General features: G+C 37.3%; 1 protein-coding gene across 2 annotated transcripts in view; it reads left to right on the top strand.

The window, feature by feature from the left end:
- Positions 1 to 18,292, top strand: part of Cdk6 (cyclin dependent kinase 6) — a 187,634-nt gene that overhangs the window by 70,606 nt on the left and 98,736 nt on the right. For both annotated transcript variants that reach the window (XM_069996497.1, XM_069996496.1), the window contains one exon: positions 12,116 to 12,283. In XM_069996497.1, coding sequence (XP_069852598.1) covers positions 12,116 to 12,283 — 168 coding nt within the window. The remainder of the gene's footprint in view (positions 1 to 12,115; positions 12,284 to 18,292) is intronic.

The raw sequence follows: 18,292 nt of genomic DNA, 5'->3' as shown, positions 1-18,292 counted from the left end.
TTATTTGCAAGTTCTCATGGTGAGTGGAGAAGAGCCCATTTTAGAGCTGTTTCCATTTATCTGAAGAGTATGTCTGTCTCAGAATTTATAGACTCAAGAAGAATATACATAAGCCAAGCTTAGAGAGACAAAAGGTGCATGTTTTCTCTCACATGGGAAAGCTAGTTCTAAACTACACCAGGACTTGATAAATTATACAGGACTCTAGGCATTCATATATACTGAGACGAAAGGAGGGTACTCTTAGGGGAGGAACACAAAAGCACAATGCTTATGTGTCTCTGTCCGTATAAAATAATATTTATCTAAATGAAAAACAATATTCAACAAACTGATAGTATGGGCTTCTAGGAGAAAGTGAAGTGAGTATGAAGTAAATTGTCAGATTTAGCAAATAATATAGACTGATCAATTTGGCTTTCAAATAAAAAACTTGTATGTATGTCCTGTGCAATATTTGAACATGTTTACACTAAAAATTATTCATTGTTTATCTAAAATTTAAATTTAAAACTTTGTTTTATCTAGACACACTGGTGAGTTTAACTTCAACTCAGAATTTGTCAGAACATAAATGTATCCATGTATACTTTGTGTGATAACAAATGAGATTCAGGTAGATGTGTAAAAGCTGTACTAAACACTAGACATTAGCTTGCTTTGAGAAATAGCCGTAAAAACCTATTTTTTATTTTCATACTAAATAGTATTGGTAAACTAGTAGATTAAGGAACAGTACTAAATAGTATTGGTAAACTAGTAGATTAAGGAACAGTACAGCCATACAAGATTTTTATCTTTAAATATAAGTATAATATTTATGGCAGTTCATTCTTGAAAATTGCTGAGAGTATATTTGAAATGTTCGCTCCACAAAAGTACAAATGATTTCATACTTGCTAATAAAATTTAGCATTCCCCAATGCATAAAACTTAGAAACACTACATTGCATGTGATTAAATATATATATATTAATTTTTATTTGTCACTTTAAAAATTTAAATAGGAAAAATAAATTTATTAAATGCATATTCTTCCCTAGGATGCACGTCAGCAACTGGTAATTTAAAAAAACATCAAATTGTAATTAGTATCTTTAATTAGTTATAGCTTGTTGAGGACTTAATGCAGAATTGTTTAACATAACTTAGAAAATAACATATCATTTCCTAGAAACTTTGTCTTTGTAGGACTTTATTTCACATTCTTTATCAGACTTACTAAACTTTATAGTTTGAAAAAGTTCATAAAAGTAATGTTAAAGAGAGAGAGAGCATGTAATTTTAACTGGTAAATTCAAAACACAAAAGAGACAAAAAAAAAAACACCTCATAATATTCCTCCCACTATCAACACTGGACATAGAAAAGCGAATTGTTTTCTTCTGTTTCTTCATCTAATCTCCCACCCCCAGAAGTAAACTAAATATCCTTTCAAACATTCTTATTTATATTTAGGGTATTCTATTAAATTTAAATTGAAGATAAAAATAAATAATATTTGTTGTATAAATATGCCCTGCATATTGGCATACCCTTAAGCTTAAAAAGTATTATTTTTCTGAAATTCAAATTTAATTAAGTACCCTGTGTTTATCTGACCACTTAGTGTAGACATAATTACACATATATAAACACATATACTTTCCTCTTATCAAAATAGAATCATAACATTTTGGAATTCCCTTAAGGCTTTTTCCTTTCACTATCAATTTATTTAGTTTACATGATAGAATTACCAATATTTCTAATGGCTGCTTGATATCATAGATACATTCAGCTTTTTGTTGCTATAACAAAATACCAGAGATAAAATCATTTTTTAAAGAGGAAAGATTTTGACTGATGGTTTGGGAGGTTCGAGTCCATGGTTGATTGGCATTGTTGCTCTGGGCTATGGCAGTACAGCCCCACACAGTGCAGAGAATATGATAGATTAGGCTGTTCATTTACTGGCACAAAAAGAGAGGAGAGAAGCCGGGTGCCCGTGGCTCACACCTGCAACCTTAGCTACTCAGGAGGCTGAGATCTAAGGATTATGGTTTGAAACCAGCAGGGACAGGAAAGTCCATGAGACTCTTATGTCCAATTAATTAATCACCAAGAAAAGCCAAAAGTGACACTGTGACTCAAGTGGTAGAGTTCTAGCCTTGAGCAAAAGTAGCTCAGAGACAAGGCCTAGACCCAGAGTTCAAGCTCCAGGATAGGCAGTGGAGGCGGAAAAGGGGAGGAATACATAGCATTATCCCCTTTGGAGTGCGTGATTCCAGTGGCTAAAACCTTCCCAATAAGCACCTTTTCTTACAGGTCCAAATTATAGGACATATCATTTGACTATTTCCTGATTAGGTATTTTATGTTTGTGTTTTTTGTACTTTTAGGTAAATAGCACAAAACCTCTTTGAATTGACTAAGCATAAACTAATACAGTTGGTTCTGCAGGGTGTTGAGTATAATTATAGGTCTTTATGAGAGTGTGCCAGTTCTGGGGGGGTTGGTCTCAGGGCCTGGGAGTTATCCTTGAACTTTGTAATCAAGGCTAGAGCTCTACTACTTGAGTCACAGCTCTGCTTCCAGTTTTTTGCTGTTTTTGCTGGTTAATTGGAGATGGAAATTCTGCATAGGGTTGGCTTCTAACCATGATCCTCATATCTCAGCCTCTTGAGTAGCTGAGATTGCAGGCCTGAGCTACCAATGCCCAGGTAGGTAAGTTCTAGAGAGGTTGGAAATGTATATTGGAAGATGTCTGTATTGGAGGTGAATGGAGATGGAGGAAAATGTAGAATTTGTGAAGCATAAATACAAGAAAGCAGATGAGGAGTGAACATAAACACATAGTCAGTGCTTGGAGTCAGTGACCACTGTGGGCAAAATGGAAGGTCCGATAAAACTGGAGACCATAAGTTGTAGAACACTCAGTGTTCATGCAGGGGTTTTATGTCAGTAGTAGTCTTGGCTGTAGGATTAAGAATGGGCAAGTAGGTTCCAAGATGAGGCCTTGGAGGGTCCCTAAAATGAGAAAGGGAGTACAATTTTGGGGTACTCCAAAAAAAGCTTCAAAATGCTGCCTGAGAGTTTTAGGTGGGCCAAGGAAAGACCTGAAGTCATACTTAAGAGAACAAGCAGTTCACGTTCCAGAAGCCTGCATTTTAGAGAGGGATGTCCTTAAACCTAAGTAGGTCTTGCTGCACAAATGACCCTGGCCCTCAACATCTGGACTAAGGTTTTTCTGGCTGATACTTGCACCCTTCCTGTTGTGATGCCGGTTTTACTATTGACCTGCTACATTCTTCTTTCTAAGAAAGTCCTTAGTTGACAAACTGAAATCTCATGGTTGCCTTGGTAGTTTGTTGCTCTTCAGTTCCATTTGGCTCTTGGCCTCCATGCTTTTCCTGAGTAGATGCGACCACCCAGAGCCTCTTTCTGTAGGTTGAAGAAATTATTAGTGAGAAACATATGGCCCGCCTTCCCATGGAGATACATTTGCTGCCTCTATCCTAGCAAGCTTCAGCTTAAAAATTCAGTCGTTGCAGCAACACAAAATAAAAAATGCTCAAGTGCTGCCTCTTCAGAGTCCCTATAAACAGCTGTGCAGGCAGCGCTACCCCAAATGGATGACACAAACAGATGTGTTTCTGGGAGGAAAGGAAAGTACAAGTGCTCTCTGGGTGTTGTTTTTAGCTTCTCACCATTGCAAGGGTGTCTTTGCTTTTTCAAGGAAGAGGTACACTGTGGTAAGCAGTGTTTTATGACCCATAATAAAACCTCTTGTAAAGATCATTTTTTGACCAAATGAAGCTAAGTGTTCTTTTCAAAGTCTTCGTTCGCTCCTCTTTCCCCCACCCGTTTGCATTGGAATGAAGACAGTTGGGCATTAATGAATAACATAAGGAAATAATGTCACAAACTCTAGTTCTTAATTGTTAAGCTGGGAAAGCAACTAGAGTTAATTATGTAGAGAAACTTCACAGTAATTTTGTTCCTATTTGGTAGTTGCTTCTGAATATATATGTCAATTAAGTAAAATTTGATATATTTTTATAGTATATGGTTGTTATCTCTTGAAAAGTCCCTAAAGGATAATTTGAAGGAATCTTGAAGTCAGAGGACTCCAAAAAAAGTCCTTCTAGTCTGGTCAAAAAACCACTTAGAACCACCTTAGAAAGTTGGGTTGCTTTCGACATAACGTCTTGCACATCTCATTGTTGCAATTGGTCCACCTGTATCCCTATTTAAATAATTTGTTTTTTCCCTTCCCCTCCACAAATTATACCAACATCAAATACAGTGAAAACGGGTTATGCCGTGGGGGAGGGACATACAAAGCAACAAAAAAATATCTTGTAAATATGTTAGAAACAATAGCAAGAAAGAAAAAAACATTTGAGTCCTTATCTTGGGGTTCATTTCTCCTAACATCAACTTATCTGACCATTTCTGCTTGTCTCAGATATATACTAGTTATTGCAAATAAGGGAAACCATGGGACCTATGTTTCTTTGGCTTACTTCACTTAATATAATTCTTTACAACTTTGGTGAGGGGCAGGGAGTGGGGGGAGATAGGAGAGGGGAAACAAAGGAGGAGGCAACAATGCTTGATAAGAAATGTACTCATTACCTTGCCCGTGTAATTGTAACCCCTCTGTAGGGTATTTTCACAATTAAAAAAAAAAGTTGGGTTGCTTATAAGAAGAGACATATTATGTATTCCATGAATAATAATAGCAGATGATTTCTAAGCATCTTTCCAGACCTAAATATTTAGACTTCCAAATGAAAAGCCTGAAACATAACACTTGATTTAATTAAAGTAATAATAAGCATTTTAAAGATCCTGTCCTATAGTATGTACCTAGTTATGTTTGTTGATCTTACTGATGAGTGTTGGAATGACAGGAGGATTTTGTGTGCTAAGTGTAAAAAACAAGGTAAATGTGTGTTGAGGTCATGACTAAAAATTGGTACCAATTCTAAGCCATTTACCCACACTGGAAGGTTCACATAATTTTTTAGTCATCATAGTTACCTTAAGGAAAGTGTTGTCCCCACTTTACAGATGGGGAAAATAAGGTTAAAGGTGGAGGAAAGAGGTTAAGCCACAAGCCAAAGTTACACCTAGTGTGGGCATGGAGATGGAGCAGAACTCTCAGAATATTCCCATTATAGTTGACCAAACTAACCTATTCCATTTATCTCCACAATTACCTTACCCCCCCTCCACACACACTTTTAAAAACAATTTTAGTTCAGCCCAGAGTCAATTAATATTCCTACAAAATTCTTATACCACCTCCTGTCTATTCTTTGTGTTATAGTATGAATAATAATATGTCATTCTTCCATGAAGTCCCTTTATGTGCCTAGTAATAAAGCCCTTTGCAGTGTGGCACCATTTATCTAAGTTCCCAGGATCTGGCTTGTTGAGGCTGTGGCTGGTCTCCAAACTTCTAAGCACATGCCTCCCCAAAGCCTTCGCTAATTCTGTCTTCCATAGCAGAGGCTTCTCACATCAAAATGGATATAGTCCATTCCCAGCATGAATGCTCCTGCCTTCCTGATACTTTCCCAGTGTCTGAGCACCTGTGTCCTCTGCAGTCCTTGTTACATGCTGACTTGAAGTTCATAGGTGTATATTTATGTCCTTGCTTCCTATTAAAATAGGAGCTCCTAAGGACTCTTGCCTTCAAGCATAACACCCCCCTGACACAACATCTTATACAGTATAGGGGCTTCATAGTTTTTTTCAGATAAAGGATAAATCATTGTGTGTGTACTTTAAATACACCAAGGACTTAAGTATACATACAAGATTACTTAATATGGTGTGTGTGTATAACTAATGCATATAATAACAGAAATGTATAACCATATGTTTAAATTGCTCCTTTCTGAAGTTAATTTTGTTTTGTAGACATGAAAACAAAGGCACAAAAAGGGTTTGAATGAATAGCCTCAGATTATTGAACTCATGAGCACAGATTCATAACCAAAGCTACTAGCTCTAGGTACTTTTTTTTCTTATAAGTCATGCTGCCCTCAAAAATGGAAAAATTGCATGTCACATGAGATTATACTTGTCTGCGAGGAAGTTTTTTATATTTTGGTGCTTTCACTTAGCAAGCAGTCAGTAAATTCTTAGTGCATAACTCATGAGCCACAGTGCAGTATCATGGCCTTTTTATTGAAGGAAAGACTTTGGGAATGAGTTAACTCCTGTACACAGAAGAACAAAATCATGTTACTTCATTTTAACATCATCTGTAAGATCTATCAAGTCAAGTGAAACCACAAGATCTCTCTGTATAAGATGTCTTGTAAGACTATGGGGGATACAAAGATGATATCACATTTCTGTTCCTCATGAATTCCAGTGTATTTGAAAGGCTGTTGGCAGTTTTTTTTAAGGCAATCAAATAAAAAGGAGGCGGATTGAAGCAAGACTTAGGTCCTCTTCTTCCTGCTATATTACTTATAAAGCAGTCTTTGAAGTTTATTGTTAACTGTTGTGAATTGATCAGAAGCTGTCAAGTTTTGAAGCAGAGTAGAAAGTGTGCATAATCAGGAAGTTTGGATACAATGTCCAAGGCCCAGGTATTGCCTAAGTGCATTTAGAATTGGCTGAAATCTTCAGGGAGTGAATGAACCCACCTGGGCCACCCTCCCAAAATTGAAGGTGGCTATAGTGTTCAGTGTGTCATTGCTTAGGTAGCAGTATGGTAATACATGTTATGGGAGAACTAGGACTAGAACCGCTGATGCCATTTCTGAGCGTATGTAAAAGAATTGAAAGCAGGATTGTAAAGAGATATGTATACTCTCCCTCATAGCAGTATTATTCACAATAGCCCACATGTAGAGACATCCGTATCCATCAGTGGATGAATGGATAATGGAGACATACAATGGGATGTTATTCAACCCTAAAAAGGAAGTTCTAGCATATGGATGAGATATTGGAACATTATACTAAGTGAAAAGAGTCACCCAGAAAGACAAACACAGTATGACTCTCCATGTATGAGTTATCCAGCGTGGTCACATTCATAAAAACACAAAGTAGAATGGATGTTTCCAGGGGTAGAGGGGAAGGGGAAATAGAAGATCATGATTCAGGGGACAGAGAGATCCAGTTTTGTAACATGAAAAAGTCCTAGAGACCTGTTATATAATAATGTGGATATACTCAGTACAAGTATATGTATCAATAGTAAGGAAAAAAGACTCTGGGACTAGCTGTTGTTACTCTCAGTAGCCTCTGCTTCTCTATGATTTCACCATCATCATTTATTAGTTGGCTCAGGTGACTTTTACCTCTCTTCCTTTAATTATAACATCTTCCTTAATTTAAGATGTTATCAGTTCAGTGTAAAACAAAACCTCTTACAGATTTTAGGTCATAGACTTCTTTAACTCCTTTAACCTCTTTCTTGGGAAACAAACAAAACAGTATGGAGATACTGCTCTGAACAAACAAAACAGTATGGAGATACTGCTCTGAACAAATTTTTTTCTTTCTTTCTTTTTTTTTTGAGACAAAGACTTGTTATATATCCCAGATTTATTTTCAATCTTGTGATCTGCCTCTTTTAGCCACCCAAATGCTGGAATTGTAGATGTATATGACCATACCCCGCTCTGTAAAAGTTTTGATAACAGACTTGAAAAGATTTGCAGGAGAAATTATAAGGAGAAAATTCTACAAGTTGTATATGTCTCTAAAAGTTTTAAATGAACTATTACATACTTTTGAAATTAAAACTTGGAGGATGTGAATATCTTACTCAGATTAGCTAGATATATCCATAATTGTTATTTTTAAGCTGCCATTTTTGAGATTTTCTGTACAGTATTTTTGGGTGTTTAGTGTTTGTGGCTAGAATATATAATATAATAATACATTATCCATTACATATTATATAACTATATATATATATATATATATAATATTTTCCCCATTAGAAAGCTTAAAGCCAAGGGTTGGCGGCTCATGCTTGTAATCCTGTCTCCTCTGGAGGCTGAGATATGATGATCACAGTTTGAACCTAGCCTGAGCAGGAAAAGTCCATGAGAATTTCACACCAGCAAAAAGCCCAAAGCGGAACTGTGGTTCAAGTGGTAGAATCTTGAGGGAAAAACAAAAACACAAGCTAAGTGACAAGCATCTAGACCTTGAGTTCAAGCCCAAGTACAGATACCACAAAAAGCTTGAGGTCACTTTCTGGTTTGTCTATTTTGGTTAAAGAAGCAAGAGGATGAGAGTTCTGGAACACCTAGAAACAATGATAGACTTCTAAACATTTCTAGTATGCAGACACAAAAGCCCAAAATCTTTGGCAGGGAGTTGCCAAGGGCAGTGTCCCACCTAAAGTCACCCTGAGCCAGACTTCATTCCACCTTACTGTCCTGTTGAAACCTGCCTCCAAGGTCATGTGATTTAGAAAGATAAGTAAAGGTCCAAAGTGACTACCAACCACAAGTATGACTAGATGCTGAAACCCTTTGTACCAGAACTGTGCTTTGTAACATAATAGGGGAAACTTTTAAACCTGTGTTTAACTTAAAGAGCTTTACTTGGCAGTATCCCTAGTTTCATTGCATTGCTTCACTTGAGTTACAGGGAAATATTTTAAGTCTTTTATAGGAAAGATTAATTTAGATTAAAATCTTGAGAAGCTGATGTAAAGGTATGTCTCATGATACTGTAAACTGAGATAGAACAGATAATAAGCTTAGGTAGAGAATCCTTTGAAATGTCCTAGATCGAAACATTTCTAAGAAGCAAAAAGGGGTTTTTTCCTTCCTTAGTATTCATTCATATTGTTATCTAGAATTGGAACCAAGCCCCATTCTTTTTTTTTTAATTGTAAAGATATTGTACAGAGGGGTTACAGTTACATGAGTAAGGTAATGAGTACATTTCCTATCAAGCATTGTTACCAATCCTCCTTTGTTTTTCCCCTACTATCACTTCCCTACCCAACTCCTCCCCCCCCACCTCCCACCCCCCCCTCCAAGTTGTAAAGTTCCTTTTTCAACATAATGTCTTGTACATATTGCTACAATGGATAAAGCTGTATCCTTGTTTCAGCATTTTGTTATTTCTCTTCCCTTCTCCAAATTAGAAAAATGTATATACCAGATTCAGGGCACCAGAATCAAATACAGTGACAACAGGGATTATACCATTGAGGGAAGAACATACAAAAAAAAAATCACATAGTACATTAAAAACAACAGCAACAAAGAAAAAAACCTCTTGTCCATATCTTGGAGTTCATTTTGCTTAGCATCATCTTATATGGTCATATGTACATAGCTTTTGACCTTTTCTGTTTGTCTGGTAAGATTATCCTAGACGAATAGTAGTTATTGCAGATAAGGGAAACCATGGGACCTATGTTTCTTGGGGTCCGCCAAGCCCCATTCTTACGTGTGACTAAAATTCAGAATGATAATTCTTACTTAGAACTAATTTATCTTCTAGGCACAAAACTTGAAATCAGTGTTAGTGCCTTCATGTGGATTCAGACTGCTTAACCTGTGCTTGGAGTGATATTAACAAAGTCACTTTAATTTATTCTAGCATTTAAGCAAAGAACAACTAGACCCATAGTCTAAGCGCCAAAATAACACAACTACTAATAGCCCAAGGAGGAAAACCTATGCAGCTATTAAAAATCCCATTTCATGAAATAGTTAAAGTGTTGAAGACATGTAGATGAGAAAAATATTCACAGAAAACTGGAAACTTTTTTAAAAAACCACAAAATAAAATGTATAGTTAATCATTTTTACCTAAATATACATTTTAGTTATCTGTACAAATATGGTAATATATATGATTTTTTTAAGATGAAAGAGACCTATAAAATTCTTACTTATCAGTGAAGTTTTCTCTGTTTTCTTAAGCAGTAAGCTTTTGAATGATTTTCTTTTACTCCTGATTTACAGGTTTTTGCTGTAGGCTTGTATGTATTCATTTTATCAGTTTTATAATTAAGAAAATACAGAGTCTTTGCTATCTAAATAAGTACACAGAAGCAATACACACTTGTTTGACCCTTGATTCAGGTTTTTTATAAATTCAGATAGGACTTTAGTAATTGAGATTTAAATTATTTTTATATTGCTAATTGTCAGCTTAAATTGTTTGAGCACTGTGGCACGAAGCAAGCAGATTCTTATCTTCTTGGTGTGCTTAGTGTATAAGAAGCTAGAGATGATGAGCCAGCATGACATTACTTTAAGTTAGTCATACTTTTTTTAAAAAATCCAATGCTTACAACATGTGTGCTTATGTTTCCAATAACGATGTATTTGCCACAGCAGCAGATGATTTTTTTTTTATTCTGTGTTTCATTTTCACACTCTAGTTTGCTCATTTCCAGTTGTTGGACCTGCACTGGTTCCCTGGCCCATGCAGTTCTCCTTCAGGGTATTCATATCTGGCATGAATGGGTTTCTTTTGAAGGAAACCCTTATCAGCTCAGGATGCCCATGGAGCAGGTCTCAAGATTCTCATATACCTGTGCCATGTTGTCACCGCATGATGTTGTTTTAGCTCTTAGTTCACATGGACTTAAGCGTAGTGGCTGCATTTTCTTCCAGTTGTTTATGAATCTGTTTCCCCCAGGAAACAGGACGCCTATCATGGCAGTGATCACCCTAATAATTACCATCTGTTCAGTGTTCACCAGACAATGCACTTCTGCTCAGCATACATTGCTCCATTTAAACTCTGGTAACTAGGAAAAGTAAACGCTGTCTTCTCCCATTGATTGATGAGGAAAACCAAAGCTGCAGTTTTAAACAAGCTAGGACCTGAAACAGAGAGAACCAAAGGAGTGAACCAGTAAGGAAATACTATGTTGTTCTTGGTAAACTGGTTTACTGGTGCATCTCATGGACATGTTTTTTTTCTCACAGTCTCTTCTGCCCTGGATATCCAGTTACTTTTCTTATATGAAGAAAATAGGTTTATTCTCTCCTGCCCACCTCCTCATATATACCATTTTCACAATTTTGGGAGGGAAGAAAGTCACTCCTAGTAATTCTGAATTTTAGAGGGCCATGATGTCACAGGTGGTGATGTCACGGTCAGTATCTTAAGTTCCTCCTTTCAGAGATTATTTCTGAGTTTTACATTTTGTGTCTTAATTTTTGAGACCTAAAATTAGAAAAGTACCTGACAATGGTTTATTTGCCTTGTACCCTCCTGTTTGATGCCTACTTAATGTATAATACCAACAGTAGCTATCATTTATTTCTGATTGCTGTCCTAAATGTTTCATAAATAAAAATTTTATGGAGTAAGTTTTGTTATTTTCCCATTTTACAGAAGAAAACACTGAGGCTTGGAGAAGTGAGAAGTAGCTTGCTTTGTTTTACACACTTACTTCCCTGATCTAATAAAGAAATGCCTTAATGATCTGAATCCAGTTTTTCTAAATTCCAGTTTGAATCAAGAATGTATCTCTTGACTGGACCCAAGGTACAGGAAGTAGAGAATCATAGCAAGGCTCAAGAGCAAGGCTCCTGAGCTTGTCCCTCTCCCCAGTACCATTAAAAAAAATAAATAACAAATAATTTGTTTCATTATTGAACCTACTTCTTACATATCAGCTTCTTGCACTACTAATGGGGTGGATTAAATGAGTCACTAAGCAAAGGCTGCTTAAAATGGGGCTTGACTCATAGGGATTGCTCAGTATTAGGCACCATAAAAACAAATGATCACTGTTAATAATAATCATATTCACAAGATTACATATTAAAACAATATAAAAGTATATGAAGAAGTGCATGTCCCTCTGGTCTCTTTTTATTTCCTCTCCCCAGCATTAACTATCACGAACAATTTGGTAAATGTCATTCCAGAATATTTCCTGTGCATTGAAAAGAACTTTAAATTAACCCTTCATTAATAAAACCAAGTTGAGAATGAAAAACTTTTATAGTGCTATTGAGAGTGGGAGACCTGTATTTAATTAGTACTTAGCAACTTTGCAAAGTACTGAGGATTCAGCAACGATTATGAACTTGAGTCCAGTTGAAATTGTTTTGAGTATTTACTAATTTGTTACTGTTTTGTTTATTTTTATTATTTTATATAGGATATGATGTTTCAGCTTCTCCGAGGTCTGGACTTTCTCCATTCTCACCGAGTTGTGCATCGTGATCTGAAGCCTCAGAACATTCTGGTGACCAGCAATGGACAAATAAAGCTAGCCGACTTTGGCCTTGCCCGAATCTATAGTTTTCAGATGGCTCTTACCTCAGTGGTGAGTAAGACAGTGCTGTCCTTTTGTTAAACTCATTTTTTCCTGTTTTTGGATGACAAACTGCCCCTTTTCCGGCTCCTAATGATATTACTGGCTTCAGATAGTAATAGTCTGAATGTCTTTGCATATTTTTATATAGCAGTGGATAAGAGGAAAGCATTCTGCTTTCAGCTGCAGATGCATCTGGGCTGGGTTTGTTGTGGACAGGACTCATTGCAGAAATAGCCTGTTGCATCTTAGCCACTAGAAGGGAATCAGTGACAAGTTTCCAAATGCTTTGCCATAACTACTGTTTTCAGAGTTGGAACATATGGTAGGCTCAGTCAGGGTAGAGCTAGGAACATTGATCTGCCTACATTACCCAGATGAAGCTGTGGTCCCAACTGTAAAGAAGGAATTAAATTGACAATGAACTTATATAACCCTTAAATAGGTAGCACTGCCATTTGGGTTCAAGATTGAACCCAACAGCCCTGTTTCAACAAAGAATGACAGTAACAACATCCTGTTCGTTGTCTTATTCCAAACCATAGTAGCTAATGACTTCGGTTAGCTCTTGTTTCTCCTTTATCGTTCACTGTGTCTGAGAATATTTGTGAAATTCTGCACCCCAGCTATAAAAAGAGCAATCTGAAAGTAGGTATTAATTACTCTTTTTTTCAAGTTTTATTTTATTTTCAGTGAGTTCACGCACTGATACAAAAAAGGCAACCAGAGTCCTTTTGCTACGTTACTTTTTTTTTTTTTTTTGAATATTTGAGTAGTTGTGCAAAGGGGCTACCATACTTCTTTTTTTCAAAGTAGGAGGCTGATGCATTGAATCCCATTGACTGGTGAAGACTATGGAGATGTTGCCTTCAAAACACCTTGAGCCCAAAGAAAAAGAATCTTGAGCCTTGAAGAGAGTCTCAAATCAGGGGCAACACTGGCCTGGGTAGGGGGTATTGTTGAGCAGTGCAGGGTGATTTCACAGTGGCAATGATGCAGTGACCACTTCTGGCATTTCCTGTCTATGCTGTAAGGCAGCTAACATTCTGCACAACAAAAAATTGTCTCTTCACATTTTAGTTACCAGGTGATGGCACAGTTCAAGCGGTAAAACGCCAGCTGTGGGTAAGAGAACTCAAGGGCCTGAGTTCAAACTCTGGCACTAGAAAAATTTTTTTAAAGTACCCAAATTCCAATCATGTTTCATCTGAGAAGTAGAAATTCAGGAGACAAGTTAGAAATTCTACTTGCCTTGGTGGGGCCATACATTCTGTTATCCCTGTCCTTCTGTCCTTCTCTGTACCCCTAACCAAAATAGAAATGCTGCAGCCAACACAAGGAAAGCTCTTCACATTCTCAACATCTTAGACTTTACCCAGGGCATCAGGATTTCTCCAGAGGGGTTTGTGTTGCTATTGTTGAAAGATAAATCCTTACCCTTTTCCTCTTTGCCCAGCATGCACCAGTACTTTCTAAGGCACAAGTCAATGTTTAAAGGATCAGCCTGAGCTTTGGGTGGAGTGAAGCAAACCCTTGTGTTCTTACATAATCACAGGAGAAAGGGCTGAGTCTGTGTGTTTCCCCAGTGGGAAGGGTGAGGTAGGCTTTGGGCTTCCCTAGGAAGTTATTGCTGCATGTTGTTTTGGGGCCCTGGGGAGAAGCTTGAATAGGCTTTGTGATCCAGGAGAGTGGAGGGGGAAGGGGATGAAGGAACTGGTCTCTTTGATTACATTAATTGTAGGAGGATAAGCTATCATTGAGCTGGATACCTTATTTTAATCCTCATGTCCAAGAAAGCACTAATAACCTAAATAAAAACAGGAAGCCTATGTTTTTTTATTATTTTTTTTCTGGTTAAACTTGAAAAATGATAGCCCAGCCTGTGAGCAACATCAGTTAACATTCCCATTCTTGCTGAAAGTTGGAATGTTCTAACAAGAAAATAAAAAACAATTATTTCAGCTTCAGAGAAAAAGGAAAGGCAAATATCAATACATGATTTTTCTGGATCTAGTCTGTACTGTGTGTTCTATATTTCCTATGGTGATGTTAAGTAAAAGATGTTCACAGCTGGGAAAGACTGTATTTGAATGAGTGATAGTCATAATTTCATGATAGTAATAAGTATCTGTCCTATAGGGTACTGCATGTTTTAAATTTTATGTGTTTTCTTTTTCTCCTGAAAGGAAAAAAATCCATTTAATATAGTAATGCTTTGATTTACACACATGCGAAAACTTAGAACGGCAGTTGTTTGGACTGAACTGGAATGTATTTTTAGTGTCTCTTGAAGAGACTATACTCCACTTCCTGAAAATACACATTTTTCAGTAGCTTATGTCATACAGGAACTGGGAATTAACTTCATCTGTGGAATGGCAGAAGAATCACAAGTTAACTGACATCTCAACTACACTGAGAAAGGATTCTTGCTCTCAAAGCCTGACTCAAAGTTCCCTTTCTAGTCCTTCATACAGGAATCGATTCCTCTTTCTTGCCTCCAAGTTTCTAGAATAATGTCTTTGATAATATTGCTTTCTGTTTTGTCTGTAGTTACTTTAGCATTGTATTTACAAGCTGTAAGTCACTTGAAGCATCTGCTGGCATCTTATTCAGCCTTATTTATTTTGATAAGCCTTTAGGAAATATTTTAATCAATAAATTGACACTGTAGAAATAAGTCACTGAGTTATAATAAAAAAATAGAGAATTACATATACTTTCAACTGTCTCATATTCCTGCATAGCTACCTGGTAATACCCAGCTGAAGGAATTACTAAAACATACACCTTCAACTGTTAGCCCATTAAGTACCATCATGCTGATGGATTCTTTGGTAGGTATCTGTTCAAAGTCATGAACATTAGGCTGTAACTGTGTCTCATGTGAGACTGTGAACTTAAGTTCTGTGCCTTATACTTAGAGCAGTAGTCTTCTCTGCTGCCTCCTGAATACATGAACTGTGTGAAGTGAACTTCCTTGAACAGAAAGCTATAGACACACAGAAATGTGACATGTTGTAATTCTACTTCTTATTTCAAGACATGTTTAATCCACTGAGTTTTGGTATAAAATAGATTTTATATTCTTCAAAGATAATTAGCATTCTCCCAATGAAACAATGAATGAGTTATTAGACAACTTATTTCTATCAATCTATGTAAATATATGTATATGTAATACATGATTTTTCTGTTTGGATTATTGGTACTAGTTTGTATGCTTAGTGTCTTTCTGAAAGTGTCCTAGTGTTCTCAGATACAAGCTAACCCTTTGAGGGGCAGGTGCAAGTGTTTATACCCCTGATGTATTACCTAGTTGGAATATGTTCTACATCACCATTCCCAGACAGGGGAGCTTTTCAATCATCTTAGTATATAATCCTTTACATTCCAATATGTATTATTTTATGTGTGTATGCTAGTCCTGGGGCTTGAACTCAGGGCCTGGGCACTGTCCCTGAGCAAGAATAGATTCCTGCACGAATTACATGAAAGACTAGAAAGGAAACTTTGAATCAGGCTTTGAGAGCAAGGATCTTTTCTCAGGATAGTTGAGATGACAGTTAACTTGTGATTCTTCTGCCATTCCACAAATGAAGTTAATTCCCAGTTCCTGTATGACATAAGCTACTGAAAAATGTGTGTTTTCAGGAAGTAGTGTCTCTTCAAGAGACACTAAAAGCCTTTGGGCTTTTTTCTACCTTTGCCTTCCACATAGCTAGGATTATAGTTGTATGCCACCTCACCCAGCCTTTTACTCTTGTCATAAATAAAATATATTTGTTGGCCTTTTCTTGGTAGTAGTTAGCTTGGGATAGTCATCATGAATGTGGACTATAGTTTTAGCTAGAGGTGATACATAGCTTAAGGACAAGTAGTTAGTTTGTCCCTATTTGATAAGTTGGGACTGATTTCAAGGTTAAAGTATCCATTGGATGTCTGACTTGCTGCGCTGTCTCCAGCGTAACACTCAGATGTCTTTAGGAAATATTGGATTCTTGCTGTTATGTATACAGTCATGTATATACCTGGACCCATAAAAAGGAAAGGCTCATGTTTATTTAGTTTATTGTTTTCTTGAGACAAGGTCTTGTTACATATCCTAGGGTGGCCTAGAAGTTAGAACTCAGTAATTAGTTCAGACAGGCCTGGAACTCAGCTCCTTTTGCCCCAACTTCCTAACTACTAGGATTATAGGGGTATACTACCCTACATAGCTCAAATACCTATTTCTTAAAATGCCATCGGATTAAGGTGTGGATGGATACATTGTGTGCTTTAGACCTGGGAAAGAGGGACCCCCTGGCCTAGGTCTAATGCTTTGGAGGAGCCTGTGTTGTCCTGCTCTCCCCACATCAACCTTCATGGGACATGAAACCCAGGGTGCCAAGAAGACCTGCCCCTGAGCTCTCCATCCCAACCCAAGAGAGTAAAATTCCCAGACTAAATCCAAGTGGCATGGGCTTATCCTTCTTCCTGAAGTAGATTTTTCCCTGTGTACCCTCTTGACCTCGGTGCAGAGCTTAGATGTGCATGTGGACTGTCCCAGAGAATTCATGTCAGCTCCCTCATGGTCCAGGAAGCAGTTACAAAGAGAACACAAGGAGCCCACTATAAACCTAGCACCTGACCTTGGTTATTTTTATCAGAAAAGTTTCCCTGAGACTGTATAAAATCAACTTCTGTGACCTATATTAAGCTATGAGATCTGTGAATTACCAAAGACAACAAGTTGGAGGAAAGTCTTTCAGTTGCATATGTAAGAGATGTGTAAGAATCATGATTCATACACTCTATAATCTCTGTGACAGCATTTCAAGTCATTCAATATAGTAACTGAGGACTACCTAAAATTATATTCAGTGTCATTCTAAAGTCATTTTTGAGTACTTTCCATGTAAAATGTAGCATGTCTGTCAAGTAGAAAAGTGGAGTTTTAGTCCTGGAGGCTGCAATGATTCTGATTGACAGGAAGCCCTGGGACCAGCAGCTGATGGAGGGATTGATCTTTATTTAAAATGGAAGTGATAAGATTCCATTTACCACAAGTATTATAACATTTGGGTTGCTTGCATTCCCTTCTTGGTGCCTCTAACACTAGGTGTTTTTGTTTTGTTTGTTTACCTCTGTGTTGGTAAAACTCAGAGTTGGTAAACACTGAGTTTGAATCCAAGCAAAACCTTTTTGGTATGTGTAGGGGAGAAAATTAACAAAATGGAGTTTGGCTTTCAGTCAACAAATAATGACTGATCAGTTCCTGTGTGTTGGGCACTGATCATGAAGCTGGGAGATGATGGTGAACAAAAATGGGCAGTCTTTGCTGTCAAAGAGCTTGTAAAGCCAGCCCCTGGTAGCTCATGCATGTATTCTTAGCTACTCAGTAGGCTGAGATATCAGGATCCCACTTCAAAGCCAGCACAGTCAGACTAATGTGGGAGACACCTATCTCCAATTAACAGGCAAAATACCAGAAGTGAAGGTATAGCTCACATAATAGGCCAGCCTTGAGCAAAAATGCCAAATTAGAGTATGAGGCCCTTAGTTCAAGCCCCACTACTGGCATAAAAAAGAAAAAACAAACAAAAACCAAAGAGCTTGAGAGCAAAGATGGGCTTAAGATCTGAATAAAATAATCACACAATGAAATGTACACTTAGAAACAGGGGTAAATGCAATAAAGGAAAAGGATATAGTGTGTAAGGCCATGTGACCCAGGAACCTGCTAAGGCTGGTTCAGGAAATCCTTACTGCTCCCAGAGTCCCCAGTATCCTTTTCAGAACCTGTCTGGATGCAGGCTCTGTGGATGTGTGCATAGAGCAATCTGTGCCTGTTTGCCGTGTATGTGTTTGGAATAGCTCATTGTACAGGACCCAGTTGGCACAGGCAAGTGACAAAGTGAAGTAGGACCAGAGATTGGAGAACAATGTCATCTTTTACAGGAGAAAAATAAATTGTTTATGCTTGTTTCCTCTTCGTGCATGTTTTATTTACTATGGAGACCTGGCAAAGTTTGTGCT

This window comes from Dipodomys merriami, unplaced genomic scaffold, assembly GCF_024711535.1.
Source record: "Dipodomys merriami isolate MVZ:Mamm:240054 unplaced genomic scaffold, mDipMer1.0.p SCAF_5, whole genome shotgun sequence".
Lineage (NCBI taxonomy): Eukaryota > Metazoa > Chordata > Mammalia > Rodentia > Heteromyidae > Dipodomys > Dipodomys merriami.
The sequence above is the reverse complement of the archived record's forward strand: the minus strand, read 5'-3'. Positions and strand labels throughout refer to the sequence as shown.